Here is a 16,300-nt window from a genome sequence, read left to right as displayed (position 1 = left end):
CTCAGCTGGTTGAGCGTCTGACTCTTGATTTCAGCTCAGGTCATGATCTCAGGGTTGTGAGATCGAGCCCTGTGTTGGGCTCCACTCTGGGCGTGGAGCCTGCTTAGAGTTCTCTCTCTCCCTCTCTCTGCCCCTCCCCAACTCCCTCTCTAAAAAAACAAACAAACAAAAAAACCCCAAAACAAGGTGGTTGATATTTACATAATCTTAAAGTATCTCCCCACAGATCACTTACTAATTACAAAGGAAAAAAGAGTAACTATACTGGAGAAACCTGGCAGACACCACTTTAAACAAATAGTCAAAATGAACAAAACCAGTATTGGGACCAACTGACATCATGTGCCTTCTGATATAAAGCACTGAAGACACATCTCTTCTGTGGTCTTCTTGCCAAAATTACATAACGTAACTATAATCACAAGGAAACATTAGACAAACCCAAATTCTATAAAATAGCTGGCCAGAACTCTTCAAAAGTATCAAAGTCATGAAAGACTAAAGAACTGTCCCAGATTGGAAGAGTCTAAGGAGATATGACCACTAAATGCAATATGGGATCCTGAATTAGATCCCAGAAGAGAAAATTTATATTAGTGGAAAAACTGATGAAATCTGAGTAAGTTCTGTACTTTCATTAATAGTATTTTATCAATGTCAACTCCCTAATTTTGATAATTGAACTGTAGTTACATAATTTATTAATATTTAAGGAGTCTGAGTGAAGGATATATGAGAATTCTTTGTACTATTTCTAGAGGTTTTTAAATCTGAAATTATTTAAAAATAAAAATTTTTTTAATTCTAAAAAAAAGGTGGTTTGAGGAGGAGAGAGAGAAAGTGTCTGGGAAGGTCAATTAGAGTGAGGACACCTACCTTCATGTCTTGGCCTCCTGGCAAGAGGGGTTTGAGGGGGCTCCTGGCGAGCAGCGTGCTCAGGAGAAAGCCAATTTCTATTCAAGCAGTGGTTCTCAGCAGGGGGGTAGACAGTCAAGGGATGTTTGGGGGCATTTTTGATTATCACAATATTTGGAGATAACTGGTGACATTTAGTAGCCATGGACCAGGGGTGCTCAGCATCCTGCAGGGCACAAGACAGCTCTACACAGCAAAGAATTATATTGCATTCCATACAACTTTAGAACAACCCACCAGACAAGAATGTAAGTGAAAAACCCATTCATTTCATTCATTTATTCATTCAACAAACATTTACTGAGAGCCTATTCTATGCTAAGCACTGTTTTAGGTAGCAGGGATACATCAAGGCACAAAAAAGACAAAAATCTCTGCCCTTCTGGAGCTTACAATCCAGCAGGAGAATCAAACAATAAATAACAAACACAATAAAGGTGTAGATTATATATCATAGAAGAGGGTGAGGAGCACTATGGAAAAAATTGGGGTATATGCTAGGGGAGAGCTGCGATTTTAAACAGGATGGTCAGGGTAGGCCTCACTGCGAAAGTGACATCTGGGTAGAGGCCTGAAGGAAGTGAGGGCATGAGCCTTGTATATCTTGGGGGGAAACACCTTCCAGGTCCAGGGGATGGCCCAGTACAAACCCCTGAGGTGGGAGTGTACCTAATATGTTCAAGTAGCATAAAGGAGGGCAGTGTGGGTAGAATAGAGGGAACAAGTGGGGCGAATGGTAGGAGAGAAGGTCAGAGAGGTTAAGAGGGCCAGATCATGGATTTTAGTATGTACTGACTTTTCCAGAAATTCAAATGAACCATATAAATTGAGGGAGGATTGCACTTGTTGTTTTTTTTTTTTTAAGATTGTATTTATTTATTTGACAGAGAGAGACACAGTGAGAGAGGGAACACAAGCAGAGGGAGAGGGAGAAGCAGGCTTCCTGCTGAGCAGGGAGCCCGATGTGGGGCTCGATCCCAGGACCCTGGGATCATGACCCGAGCCGAAGGCAGACACTTAACGACTGAGCCACCCAGGTGCCTCTGCACTTGGTTTTGTTTAAAACTTTATGAAGAATTATTCATGACTCGGAAAATCACATCACCCTACCCATGGTTTCTGAGTCAGCAATCAACACACATGTAAGTGTCACATTCCCAGATACAAGGATCATTACGTGCAAGACCATTCATTATGTCTTCTAGTGAAATTATATCCCAGCCTTTACATGTTGATATACAAATTGTTTTATTAGAAATTACTCTTCCTTTACTTCTCCCTTATATCACAATTAGGACATTACATTACATTGGTTTGGGAGGAATTATGTGTGGAGACAGATTCTATTATCTATGCACTTCATTTCAGGATAGTGAAAGGGACATTTCAAAATAGAAATTATAAAAATGGAGTGTTGGGTCCAATAGGTATGAGAACCACTAAGGCATGGCAAGAAAACCAAGGAACTATTCAGAAGCCAAGGTGAGAATGGAGTTTTTGCTGGTGACTGACAGTGAGTTCCAGAAGGCCTGGTTAAAGGATTTCAGGATGGGGACAGAAAAGAGGGCTGTGTGGAGATGTAACTAGGAGAATCCTGATCTTCTTGCAGTAACCAACATAATAAAAGATAAAGGGCCTGGTTCACTGTTTCATCTAAGTTGCCCCCCACCCTGGTGGTCTCTGCCTGTTTAACACAGTAGGGTGGGGAACAAAGAGGGTTCTTTCCTCAGCCAAGGTCAGGCTCCATTTTTTTGTTTGTTTGTTTGTTTGTTTGTTTTTACCCACAGAACAGTCCATGGCCCCACACTAAGCTCATAGATGCTCTCAGGCCAGACTCATTGCTATAAACAATGTACCTCTAACCTGCTTAGAAAGATGGAAAAGAGACAGAAAGATGAAAAACAGTAACAGAAAAAGAAGCATTCAGAAAGAAGAATCAATGGGGGTAGGGTCAGAGACAGGCAGGGAGAAAACAAAGCCAAAGACCAAGAGAGATCATATTTTTTTTTTCAGTCACGACAGTCATCATTTATTGAAAATTTTCTAGGGGCCAGGCACTGGGCAAAGTGATGCACATGTATTGTCTCAGATGGAGATTATTAGACTCCCATTTGACAGATGAAGAAACTGAGGCATAAGTGATGTAGATGGCTCAAGGTCTCATGGCTAGTTTTAACTGGTAGCGTCAGGGTTCAGCCTTCTAGGTCTGGGCTGTCTAGTATGTCTCAGAGAAGGAGACAGGCAGAAATATTGAGACACACGGAAAGATGGAGAAGGAGAGGGAGAAGAGCGGCAGAGAGATGGAGATTTACAGGCACGCAGACGATCACGTGAGCTGCAGACCTGCACAGAACCGTTTCCCAAGAGACAGGGGTGGGCATGGGTGATGGGCTCCGCAGGGTACTCACCTGGTTGTTGTCTGGGGCTGCAGGGGCACTCGCCCTCCCTTTGCTACCCGCACGATCCTCCGCAACCCGCTGACCTAGGGTTAAGAGGCCGCCCAGGTAAAAGCTCGCCCAGGCCCCACCCCTCATGCGCTCCAGCCCGGCCTCTTTCCCTCACACCCCCCACCCCCGTCTTTACAGCGTCTCACCAGACACCTCCTGCCCTCCGCGCCGCCGCTGCCGAGCGCGAGCAGATTCGAGGGGCCGGCGGCTGGACCTAGTGAACGCACTGGACGCGTCCCTCCAGCCGGCTGGAGAGCTAGCGGGTTAGCAGGCCTCCACAGCTACTGACCGCTCTCGGGCTCCCATTGGAGGAGTGCCCTCCTGCCTTCTCTGGGATTGGCTGGAGATGGAAACACTTTAGTTTTACCCCCCAGGCCGGGATCCAGGTCGAAGAAAACTCCGCCCCCCTGGGGGTCTTTGATTGGTTTATGAGCCAAGCCCACCCTTTCACAGGATTGGCCAGGAGAGGAGGACTTGTCGTTGCCTTTTGCCAGGCCATTTGACAGGCCTTTGGGAATTAGTTGGGAACACGCAGACGCGAAGCCCAAAGTAGACTGGGCGGGAGTCACTGAACAATTGTAAATGCCCGGCTTCTTGACGTCTTACTCTCCGTAAGCCACCTTGCGTAAGCCAACGCTCTAAGAGACACGACCCTACCCCCCGCCTGCAGGGATTTCTGAGTCAGGTTTCTTTTGCTCAAAATGAGCGTAGTTCCTAATTTCACCCATGGAGGATGAGGTGGTTATGGGGGTCTGGCCAGTCACACATCAGCCCCTGCCGCTAAGACATTGGTCAAGTGACAACCTCGCTAGGAGCCTCAGTTTAACCATCTGTGAAATGGGAAGATAATTTTTAAAAATCCTTCCTGACAATGCCTTTGTGAGGATTGAGAGTACACAAATTAATTGCCTGGAACATATATAGTTAAGGTCTCCCCTTTTAATTTCTTGCCTTTCTCATTGTTTCAGACTGAGAAAACTATGTGGCCCAGAGAAGCAAACTGATTGGCTTGAGGTTACACAGCAATAAGACCCTGAATAAAACCCAAGTTCTGTCCTCCAAAGGAAAGCTATTCAAGAAGGAAGGAGAGACGGGAAGAACATTTCTATTATCAGGGGTTCTTAATTGGGTCGATGGACCTCCAGTCTGGTCTGGGGACAGGGTTTGGAGGGGCCCCTGCATTTGGATGGGAAAAAATATACATCTTTAATTGACATTTAGCATTTTTTCAGTAAAGAATGTAACATAGTAGTAGTATCTGTGGTTCTGTCACCAATAGAAATCACAGAGATTTTCATATCACATTATAGATGTTATAGATCTGTTGAAATATCATGTAATCTCATCTCTATTTTAATATCATGATAGTCATTAGACCCTCCACTAGATCTTATGATCTAAGGGATTAGTGAGGAGCACATACACTACCATAGCACATATCTGCTTTTTCCATATTTTAATAACTATATTTCAATATAATCAGTTTCTTTTGTAACTCTAGGTACTTTATTTTATGTATTTAAAAGAAATTGTTTTCTGAGGAAGGGTCCATAGGCTTCACCAGATCACCAAACAGGTCTGTGGCACAAATTGTCAAACTCTGGGAAGGAAGACAGACCTGGTTTATCATGTTTCTTTATTGTATCCTTATCACCCAGTTTAGTGTCAGACACACAGTAGGTGTTCAATAAATGTTTCCTGAATGAATAGGATTCCTCCTCAACCAAGGGAGCCAGTGCTGGCACTCTTGGTCACCTGAGAAGGAGGGATATTCCTGAATCTGGTTTTGTCCCTGACAATCTGCTTTTGTTCACAGAAGCGTGTGGAACTTTGAAAGTTTGGTCCCAGGAGAACCTGGTCCCTGAGAACCTCATCCCCATGTGCAGGGCCCTCTGCTGCAGAGGAGCGGGGTAAGCTGTGAAGGATACAAAGACAAGTAGCTTCAGCATGGGAACAGACCCTGGGGCACAGCAGGCTCTTGACTCCTCATCCCCCACCCCACCTGGCTCTCCTTCTGGTTTCTGTTTAGGGTCCCAGCAAAGAGGGGGCCGTCTTCTTTGGTCTTCAGCAAAGACTATATTTTGCACTTGGTTGTGACCTTAAAGACCCTCAAGAACAGCCCTCGGTTTTGGAGGGCCAGACTGGGCAGGACCTGAAACCACACCACACATTGAGGAGTGAGGACACAGGAAAAAGATGTCACTCTAGGCAAAGAACATCTTTTCCTCCCATGCCTCGACCCAAAACATGAGCACCCTAGCCAAATATATTAGAATCCCAAAATTGGCTCCTAACAGTGTCCCTGAAGCCAGATGCCTTCTCTGACAAGGTGAGTGAAAAGGAGCCTCAAATGCCAGGATGAAGGGCTGGGGATTTGATTAGGGGAGCAGAGAAGAATCAGGGAAGGCATGATGAGGGCCAGGCTTCAGAGGTCTGCTTCAAGGCTCATCTCCATCTTGGGATCCTAGGCAGGTTGCTCCTCCAGGGCTGATCCCCCAGGAAGATTAACCTAAGTTTGCAGATGGGAAAACTCAGGCCCTCTAGCGAGGGTGATGGAATCACACTGTGAGGCAGAGCACACTGAGGGAAGGATACCCAAGCCGTCTTTCTCTCAGACTGGCTGGGATCCTTTCACTAGGCTGACCTCTTCCCCTGGCCCACTCCAGGCCTTTTGCCTCTGGGGTTTTCCCCTCTACTTCACCCCCTGGTCATTGGGACTAGCTCCTGATTATGCATGTAGGTATCTCTTCCCTCCACACAAGATGCCTTTGACTCAGGATCCTGAACTCTCAGCTCTGGCCAGGCTAGAGTCTCCTCTACCCACCTCTGACAGTGCAGTCCCAAGTCAGAACCAGAGGAATCAAAGCCATCATGCTCTCCCCCCCAAAAAACATTTATCAGAATCATGGAGTAGGTCAAAGATCTGGTGTTCCAACTATTTCATAGAGTTGGCCCAGGGAGGGAAGGGGCCTTGCCAAAGGTCCCACAAGAACCTGGCAGTCATCCCTGACTCCTCTCGGGATCCCCTCTTTTCCCATATCTAAAGCCTATTGATTCCAGCATCTAAAAAGCTCTCACAGAACAGACAGGTTTCTCGTGCAGGAGAATTCCAATTAATTTATGTAGATACTTCCCCCTCAAGGAGATGGAGCTTAACTCCCCACTCCCTAAGCATGGGCTACACTTAGTGGCTTCCTTCCAAAGAGTATGGTATGGAAAGGGGGCTGGGGCAGGGAGGAGGAGTAACTTTACAGTGGAGAAGCCTGACATACACTACTACCTCAGCCAGGTGATCAGAGTTAACATCAACAGTGATAAGACATATTGATAGTATGTACCCTTGATATGATGAGGATGGCATTTTCCTTCTGTGATCTTCCTTCCCCAAACCCATAACCCTAATCTAATCATGAGAAAACACATCAGACAAATCCCAATTGAGGGACCTTCTACCAAATACCTGACCATTATTGCTCAAATGTTGATGACTCTAGGTTATCAAAAACCAGGAAAGTCTGAGAAATAGTCAGTCACAGCAAAGAGAAGCCTGTGAGGACATGACAACTAAATGTATTATGCTATTCTGGATGGCATCCTGTAACAGAAAAATTACCTTAAAAACTAAGGCAATCTGAATAAAGTATGGACTTTACTTAATAATAATGTATTGATATTGGTTCATTAATTGTGACAAATGTACCATGCTAACGCAAGATGTTAACAATGGAGGAAACTCGCTGTGGGGTATATGGGTACTCTCTGTATTATCTTCGCAATAATTCTATAAATCTTAAACTTTTAAAATAAAAAATGCACTTAAAAAACCTCCCATATCCGCCCATTACACCACTCTCACCTGAGGAATAGCATCAATTTCCTCACTGCTCTCCCTCCCTCCAATCCATTCTCCTGGCATCCAGCAGAGGGCATTCTTTGAAACTGAAATCTGACTGTATCTGAAGCTTTCCATTAAAACATGGGCGTTGGATGGAAAATTCTGGAGGTATATTGCAGAAGACCAACCTGGATATTTGTATAAGTTATCATTATGAGCCACAAAGAATCTGGAGGTATTTCTGGTGTCCGCCAAAATAAAGTTACTCTATCCAAAATCTAAAACAACTCAGCCTTCTCAAGGTCTGCCTTTCAGACACCCAACTCCCAACCCCTCCTCCACCCCATCACACAGCTACCTAGTAATTTCCCTTTGCTTTCCCCTTCTCTCTATGCACTCTTTGGCTCGAGCCATCTTTTCTTGCCTTCTCTTCCAGGCCCAGTTCCAGGAATCCTGCACCCTCTAAAACGGGAGAGCATTCCTGCATTATTAGGATGTAATGTCTTGACAGATTATCATTTTTTAAAAACTACATGCAAATGAGAAAAATGGATTCCAATGGCTCCCCAGGCCCAGCTCACACTAGGCCTGAGGAAAGGTTTGACGCACGATAAATAAAAAGATGAATCACTGAACAAATGCATATTCTAGGGCGCAGGGCGTTCCTGTGCGCCTGCGCAAGAGGGGAAGGCGTGGGAAGCTGTTTGCTACCTGCCGGGGTCCATTGCTGCCGCGGGTAGGGGGTGGGGCTTTCTCAGCCTCGCCCTGCCATTGGCCAGGATGGTCCGCATTGGTCTGACGCAACACCTCTGCGGCCTGCAGAGCTCTCCCGGAGAAAGCCAAACATCCCCCCCGCCACCCACACACCACCATCTTGCAGACCAGTGCATAGAGGAGGCGGCGATTTGAGGGTCTGTGGACGAGAGACTGGCTCCTGGGGATGGCTCGCCAAGCGGGACAAAAGACTAGAAGCAGCACTTTGAATTTGCTCAGAATTTTATTAGGATTACCAAGGTTCACAAGGAACAAGGAGGGGCTTCTGGGGGAGGGGGGGTAGGAATACCGCAATGACAAGCGGCCTTGCATAGACACCAAGGCGGGCTAGCGGGCACAGCGTTGGGGGGGGGGGCGAGGGATGGAGGGAAAGAGAGGCTTGAGAGAACAGGGTGGCAGCAGAGCCCCCCAAGGCCACAGCGGCCCTCCCCGCTTCGGGATCAAGGGTGTCCACTCCACACAGCACGAGGAGGGGGATAGAGGGGCCCTGACCAAGGCATCACAATAAATACGTTTAGCAGCACACAGAAGCCTGCAGGGGAGGAGGGCCAAAAGGAAGGGGGAATCCCCCTTTCCCTCCCCCCAAAATAAGAACTCTGCAATTACTAAACCATAAAAATAAACTTTAAACCCGTGTACGAAGTCGGTCACCCCCCAGAAGTGCAATGTGGGGCCGCACGGCCCTAGCTGAGGGGGAGGGCAAATGGGGCAGGGGGAGAGGGATACAGAGAGGCAGCCCCTGCAAGGGTAAAATGTTTATCCAGTTTTGCCCCTCTTCCCCGGGTTGGCCCAAGCATTTTGGACCTGAAGCACCTCCTCCATGTCGGAATCTTCAGAGTCTTCCCCTCCTTCTGAGTCTTCTTCGATCCCTTCCTCGTCGCTTCCTTCCTCGTTATCGCTTCCTTCCTCGTTATCGCTCTCCTCGCCTTCTTGTTCACTGTCTGCAAAGAGGGAGAGAGGCAAGGAGGGGAAAACCGGAGGGTGATTAGATGAACAGGTAGATGTCATTCTTTTTTTGTTGTTTGTTTAAACAATAGAAATTTCTCTTCTCACAGTTCTAGAAGCTAGAGGATAGCACTCTTAACAGGGAACACAGCCCATAGCCAGGGTTTTGGGGGCCTGGAACACTTGCTAAGCACCTCTGCTTGGTGTGTGTATGTGTGTGTGTGTACACTCAAGCAAGCCTGGAGTGAGGGAGGAGTGGAAGGGAAGCAGGAAAGCAGGGTAGGCTCCCTGCCTCTGGCCTATCAAAATTAATACATCTCTGAAAGTCGCTTTTTCTCCCTGTGTAATGTCAATGTGTGTGTCTTCCTGAGCTCTGACCTCAGCTGAATAAACCTGTTCATTCCAAGGCAGCTCCCCTGCTCCTTCTCCAGTCTGATCCAAACAGGCCCAGTCTGTCTTCTTTAGCCCAACTCCCCACCCCCACTCCTACCCTAGGGCTGGGCAGATAGCTCTTCCTCCCCTTCTCTGAAAGATGCCATCCGGTGGCAACTCCCTGTTTCCCTACTCTAACTGAATATATGTCCACATTGAATTTACTCACTCATTCAATGTCTCCTTCCTTGCCCCTGCCCTCAATGGAAATTTGCCAGAGACCCCATGGCCAAAACCCCCAGGAGTGGTTGGTCTTCCAGCCCCTTCTACCTCCCCCAGGGGCCTGCCTCTCCAAGGTCTGCCTGCCCACAGTCAGGCTCAAACATCTCCCTTGCCCACCCTCTACCAATACCTTCCTAGCTAAGGTTTGACTCTACTGTCTTGCCCCTTGCTCATTGCCTCCTATTCCACTGTGGGTCTGGCTCTGCCCCCACTAATATATTGAAACTACTCTTGCCAAGGTCACAGCCCTAAATCCAATGGATACATCTCAGTCCTCATTTTACCTGACCTTTCACAGCAGCACTGGATACTGCTGACAATCCCCTCCTTCTGAGAACGTTCCAGGACTCAGTTCTCTTCCTAATTCTACCCTCTCAGAGCCTCAGTTTCCTCATCCATAATAGCACCTACCTCTTAAGAGTTGCTGTGAGGATGAAATGAATTAATAAAATAAGTAAATCACTTAGAATAGTGCCTGGCACATAGTAAACACTTCATTAATGCTAACTGGTCCCAGAATCCAGGGCTAGGATTCTGCTCTGGCTTGTTACCCCCTTTATTTACATCTTCTGACTTCCCAGACATATAACCAATCACCTGCCTGGGCTACCTGTACCTTATGTCCAACAAGCCTTTCCAACCCCATGTTCCTCCCTGCATCTCATCAATCCTGCCGCCATGTCATTCTCCATCCTAAGAAATGGCACCTCTGTTTGCCAGTCATCCAGGCCAGACCAAACCTGGAAGTCATCTTAAATACTGCCTTCTCCCTCAAACCCCCACATGCAAACCTTTCTCAGCATTTTCTAAAATGCATGCTTTGGTGAACAGTAAACAATAGCTTCTGTGGTCAAGAAGTTTGGGAAATGCTGGGTTCCACAATGTTTAAATGGGTTTCTTACAGCAGGACTTTTCAGAGCCTTTAAGGGGCTAATGTACATGTGATTCTACCTGAGAATATTAATGTATGCAGTATGTCCCCAACATAACTGACTACTGACTGTTTTTGTGAGAAGCAGCTTTCAGGACTAGTGAAGGATCCTCCCAAAAGACAAATAAGCCTGAGAGTTCCCTGCAGCCCTTGTCGGGGTACAGAGTATGCTTTATTATAATGTTTGTCACTTCCCCCCTCTTTCTGTGTGTGAACCTGTCCTCAGTTTTCTACCCACCTTCTCCTATCTCTTCACTCTTCCTGTGTCTTTTGCTCTGTTACAACCTATCTACCCACCACCTAGAACTGGAATCTGTTTCTTTGGTTCTGCTATGTTTGTAAGTTAAAGGTTCCTTGGCCTTGCTTTGTTTAAAAAGTTGCACAAAATGCTTTTCTCCACAAGAGCAGACTGTATTCATGCCTTGATGCCTTGACCCTGGCCAGCTTTTCTGAGAAGAGAAAAGGAGGGAAGACAAGAGGGGCTCTAGGCTCACCTTCCTCACTGCCCTCTTCTTCCTCCTCCACTGATGATTCTTCTTCAGAGATGTTCTCTACTTCATCCTCATAGTCGTCCTGGTTGTTGCTGTTATCCTGATCCTTGTCAGGGTCATCAATGTCATTCTTGTAATCTTCGATGTCTCTGTCATCATCATCGCTGCCTTCATTGTCACCTTCATTGCCATCATCATCACTGCCTTCGTTGTCGCCTTCATTGCCGTCATTATCTTCATCATCACTGCCCTCATTGTCTCCTTCGTTGTCACTGTCGCTGCTATCCTGGTTGTTGCCATTGCTGCCATGGTTGCCACCTTTGGGGTTCTCATCATCACCATCAGGGTTCTCGTCACCATCAGGGTTCTCATCGTCATCAGTATTCTCTTCATTGTCCTCAGGGTTCTCTTCATTGTCATCAGTGTTGTCCTCAGGGTTCTCGCTGTTTTCATCAGGGTTCTCATTGTTGTCATCAGGATTCTCGTTGTTGTCATCGGCACTCTCATTGTTGTCGGTGGTCTCGTTGTCATCAGAGCTCTCATTATTATCAGTGGTCTCGTTGTCATCAGGGCTCTCATTGTTGTCGGTGGTCTCATTGTCAGGGCTCTCATTGTGGTCAGGGCTCTCACTGTCACAGAGGCTCTCGCTAATGTCAGTTATCTCATTGTCGGTGGTCTCAAAGCAGTCGGTGGTCTCCATGAAGTCAGAGATCTTGACATCATGAATGGTCTCATTGTCGGTGATACCATCGCTGTCTGAGATCTCGCTGATAATGTCTTCCATTACATGATAGTCATCAGAGTCTTCCAGGATCACCACCTCACACTTGTCCCTGTTTTTACTGTGGAGAAGGCTGAGGTTGAGTATAGGGTTGGTGGTAGGCAAGGCAGACACTGAAAGATAGTAACTGGGGAGCCAGCAGGCTACAAGGAATCCCAGGGATGAGGTTAGGGTGGGGAAAGTCCCATTTCTGCTCCTGACTACATGACCTCAGGCCAATCACACCCCATTTATGGGCATCATTCCCCATTTGTAAAACATATTGGACTAGATTCTGTCAAAGATCCCTTTTGCTCTATAAATCCTGTGTGACATTAGCCTAATCTTTGTCCCATCCCTAACAAACCACCTCTCAGCCACCAAACCCCCATCACCTTTCTTCCTTTTCTTGCTTCTTTCTGTTTGCCCTGTAGCCCCCTTCTCCCATCATGTAGTAGCGCAGAGGGTTAACCCACAGGTCATTTTTGATAATCTGTTGAAAGAGAGGGTGGGTGGGGGGAAGGGGAACAGAGTTATGAGTATAAGCCCCAGAGCCTACTCCCAATTCCCCAAGCATCCAGAGGCAAGCCTAGCAAGGCTTTCTCTGGCAATGCCAGGAGGGGCCCCACCTCAGCAATCCTGTCAGCCTCTGGGAGGCTGTGGTTTGAGAACCAGCTGAAGAAACTGTGGTTGGTGTCCTGGTTCCTGTGCCTACGGGCCTGGGGTTCCTGGCCCCGGTGCCAGCGGATTGGAGTGGAGTGAGACACCAGCCGGCCTGGGGGGAAAGGAGGCTATGGAGAGGGCAGCGGACAAGGACAGATGGGGTGGGGGTGTGGATTTTCCCTAGGACTGCCTCTTACCGGAGCGGTTGCGCTGGAACTCCTTGACAATCACCATATTTGTGAAGTAGGGGTTTGTCTGGAAGTACAGCTTCATCTTGTAGCCCATGGAGATATGTCTGAGATCTTGTACCTGCTCAGGGTAGAGGTTAACGTTGGAATTCCCACCACACCAAGGCCCCTCCCACCCCACCCACCTCACCTCCAAGGGCCAGATCCTTTGCCCAATCCTAGTAAAAAATGTATCTTTGGCCTGACCTGCAGGTTGGTCAAGTAGCGGAAAATGTCTTCATCGCGTCGGTTGATCAAGATTGAAATTTTGGGGTGGTTGAGGAACTGATGGAGGGAGCAGTTTAGGTCAAGGAGTGACTGTTCAATGAGAGAAGGAGGGAGGGAAGGCCAGGCAGGGCAGAGCAAAAGAGAGGCTGGAGCAGAATTCCCTCTGTGTTTATGTGATGTGTGTGGAGCAAGGAGACTTTTCTTCCCATGATACTATGTGGTGAGCCTGTGTTTATGTAATGTCAAACCTCTGTATTAGGTTGCCTTGCCTTGGTTCATATTTGCTGTGTGTCTGGGTGCTAAGGGTCTATGTCTCTGTGATGTTGAGTCCCTGGGTGCTGAGAGTTTGTATTCAGAAGACATTGTGTGTCTGGGGGCTAAAGGTCCATGCCCTAGTGATGTTGTATCTGGTTGCTGAGGGCCTGGAGTCACATGATGTTATTTGGGTGTTACAGGTCTGGGTCCACATACTGTGTATCTGGGTCTGAGGGTCTGTGTCCAAGTGATGCTGTGTCTGCATACTGAGGACCTGTGGCCACAAAATACTGTGTGCCTGAGTGCTGACAGCCTGTGATCATGTGATACTTTGTAGGAGAGTGGCAATGGTCTATATCCATGTAATTCCCCCAAGAAGTTAAGCCCCTGTGTTCCTAACATGTTGCATATATGTATGTATGTTCCCCAGAGATACGCTTTCCACCAATAGTGAATGAGATTCTTCTTACTCTATTTCCTCCATTTAACTCCTTGATCCCCAATTCTAGGTACTCCTTTGCCTGACCCTTTAGGGGCTGGAGCCCCTTTCTACCCCCCTTCTCTCCAGCCAGGATTGGGGTTTCCCTAGTATCTAAGCAGAGACCTAGCCTTGCAGAGCCAGGTGTGACTTAGGCACCGTTTCTGGGCAATTTCTCTGCTATGTGACCTTCTCCTCCCTCTTCACCATATCTGAGTCAGTTCATCTTCTGTGTGTCCCTTCCCTCCTCCTTTCACCATCTCTGGTCTAATTTTTCTGCTGTGTGCCCCTCTGTTACCCTCCCCATTTCACTGCCTGTGATCCATTTTTTTAATATTATGTTCCTCCTCTCCCCTCTTCCCCATCTGTGGCCCAGGTTTTATGCTGTGTGCCCCTCTCCCCCCTTCACCATCTCTATCTAGTCCAGCTTCTCTGATGTTTTGCCCCTCTCCTTCCATTCCTCCTCCACCAAACCCAGTCATTTTTCCAATAAGGGTCCACCCCCACACCCTTCCCCCTCCACCTCCCCCCCCATTTTGTCATGGGCTCCTAGCCCATGAATATAGATGACAAGGATACTGCTTTGACCCAGAAGCCTGGGATATGCTGGATGATGAGGTCTCTGCGCTCCAGGAAGGGTCTTCGCATCTGGATGAACTTGCGCTTCAGACGGAGGAAGGCCTTGCCTGCCTTGATGTTCACTGCCTCCAGGTCCAGTTGAATGTTTTCCAGTGCCTGCAGGATGCACTCTATCTTCTCGGCATTCCTCTCCTTGCTTTCCTTCTTCATCTTCCTCTGCTTCCTCTTCCTCCTCCTCCTCCTCTTCCTCACACTCTCCTTTTCATCCTCGTCGTCATCTTCCACTATGATGATAGCCTCTTCCTTCCCCCTCGGGCCGGCTAACCTCTGGTACCCCCACTCCCCTGCGCTACAGGTTTCTAGGGCCTTCTCTCCGGCAAAACTGCTGGGCTCTATAACCTGAAAGTCAATTTCCAGACTTCCCCCAGAAGCCTCCGAAGGAGAGAAGGTTTCTAGGCCCTCCGTGGGAGGGGGCGCCCCCCCATACCCTGACTCCATCGCAGGCTCCCAGCCGGGACTCCCAGCACCCAGGGTGAAGTACGCACGGATCCCCCCCTCCTCCAGAATGACATAGGGCGGCGGCGGGGGCAGAGCGGGGCCCAGTCCCACCCCCCTCATGTCAGCCAGCACCTGTGCCGCCTCGGTTTCCTCCCGGAGCCTCGGGCGCTGCTCGGGTGGAGGTAGGGGCAGTCGCAGGAGCGGCGGCGGAGGCGGCGGAGGCGGCGGTGGCAGCTGGTCGTGCTGAGAGGGCTCTGAGCTACTCAGGCGGCGGGCCTTGGCCGGAGGCCCCTCATCCTGGCGGTCCATGGTGACCGCGCTCACAGGTCAGGGGCTCGCACTCGCCCCTTCACTCTCAGCCAGGCCGCCGCTGCTTCTCACACCTGAAGCTGAGCCGCAGCACCTCACCCGACCAGCTCTCCTCACAGCCTCGCTCTGGCGTTCCCTCCCACAGCGCCTGCCCTACTCCCTCCGCGCCAAGCGTCCAGGACCCGCCCCCTCCCTGACGCAAAGGGCCCGTTCTGTCTCTCCATTGGCTGCCAGCCTCCGCCGAGGCGCTCGCACTCCCTCGACCTCTGCCCGCTCTCACGCAATCTGCTTGCCAACACCACACCTCATCGCTTTCCGATTGGCTCCTCTCGGACCCGCCAATCATCGGGCTGGCTCCCCCAGCGACGAGAGGGACACTGCAGGGCGATTGGCTGCAAGGAAAGCTGAGGGGAAAAAGCCCCTCTCCCTCACCCTTCCAGCGTTTTATCCAATGGGAAAAGTACCAGTGGCTCTGAAGACCAAAAAACAAAACAAAAAACAAACACAGGCTTTGAGCAGGATGTGCTCAAATAAAATTGGGAGAGCCTCAGTGTCGTTTTCCCCCTTCTCTGCCCTCCCCTCAACAACTACGCACTTCTTAAATCTGCCCTTTCTCCTCTTCCCGGCGTTTGTCCCTGTGGCGAACCGTGATGTGGCCCCCGGGGCTAGGGTTGCCCTAAAGGAGCCTGGAATTTAGAAACCTAGGACCTTTCATTTGGGGCCAGAGTTTGACGTGGCGTTTTGCATCTCTGCAAAATGACTCTAGAAGTAATCACACACACGAGAGTAACTTCCTCTGCGTCATTAAAATGATTGTGATTCCGTTCGTCCACCAGATTTTTCTAGGGTTTTCTATCTCTTCGTCCACTCGATACTTGCCCTCCTTCCAAACCTTTCCTCAGTGTATGCCGTTTTTAATTGTATTTTAGATTTTGGGGGGCCAGATTGATGGTCTTTCCTGATGCATGGTGGTGGGGTTCTGGCTTTGGTCTGGGATTCACATCACGGGTGTGCTCCTCACTTTGTAGCCCTAACCAAATCACTGCCTCTGAGTTTCAGTTTTCTCTCCTCTAAATTAGGCATCCTTAAGACATGTAGGAAACTGCCCATTGCAGCCTTTCTGTGGCAGCAGGAAATTGGAGGCAACCTAGAGACCCATCACCAGGGGAATGGATAAGAAAAATGTGATATATGTAGAAGATGGACCACTAGAATGAATTAGATCTACGTACAGCAACAAGGCTGAATCTCTCAAAAACAGAATGTTGAGTGAAAAAAGAAACAGAACAAGATTTATAGTACAATACTGTT

The 16,300-nt window shown here is 48.4% G+C and overlaps 1 protein-coding gene and 1 long non-coding RNA gene across 4 annotated transcripts in view; both read right to left on the bottom strand.

The window, feature by feature from the left end:
- The window catches only part of LOC141371811 (uncharacterized), a 59,130-nt gene extending 55,486 nt beyond the window's left edge, over positions 1–3,644 (bottom strand). For all 3 annotated transcript variants that reach the window (XR_012377051.1, XR_012377052.1, XR_012377053.1), the window contains exons 1-2: positions 3,509–3,644; positions 3,324–3,397 (exon numbers count right to left, since the gene is read on the bottom strand). This is a non-coding gene — a long non-coding RNA (uncharacterized lncRNA). The remainder of the gene's footprint in view (positions 1–3,323; positions 3,398–3,508) is intronic.
- A 4,531-nt stretch (positions 3,645–8,175) lies between these two features.
- On the bottom strand, positions 8,176–15,144 carry TSPYL2 (TSPY like 2). The gene is made up of 7 exons (XM_025852054.2): positions 14,183–15,144; positions 12,850–12,927; positions 12,613–12,724; positions 12,382–12,527; positions 12,148–12,245; positions 10,996–11,834; positions 8,176–8,912 (listed from the first exon to the last, which is right to left on the bottom strand). Exons 1-7 carry the CDS (start codon positions 14,987–14,989, stop codon positions 8,728–8,730), a joined length of 2,265 nt encoding a protein of 754 aa, XP_025707839.1. The 5' UTR covers positions 14,990–15,144; the 3' UTR covers positions 8,176–8,727.
- Positions 15,145–16,300: the final 1,156 nt, after the last annotated feature.

The sequence above is a fragment of the Callorhinus ursinus genome, unplaced genomic scaffold (genome assembly GCF_003265705.2).
Source record: "Callorhinus ursinus isolate GAN/ISIS: 27379988/994484 unplaced genomic scaffold, GSC_fseal_2.0 scaffold103, whole genome shotgun sequence".
NCBI classification, from domain to species: Eukaryota; Metazoa; Chordata; class Mammalia; order Carnivora; family Otariidae; genus Callorhinus; species Callorhinus ursinus.
Note: the sequence above shows the minus strand (reverse complement) of the source record. Positions and strands in the feature narration are given on the sequence as shown.

Excerpts from the sequence above, each read along its gene's own strand:
- TSPYL2 (XM_025852054.2), bottom strand. The coding sequence starts at position 14,989 with ATGGACCGCCAGGATGAGGGGCCTCCGGCCAAGGCCCGCCGCCTGAGT. Across the intron at positions 12,528-12,612 it reads GTTCCAGCGCAACCGCTCCG|GCCGGCTGGTGTCTCACTCC; the intron begins GTAAGAGGCAGT and ends CTTTCCCCCCAG. Across the intron at positions 12,246-12,381 it reads AGGCTGACAGGATTGCTGAG|ATTATCAAAAATGACCTGTG; the intron begins GTGGGGCCCCTC and ends CTCTTTCAACAG.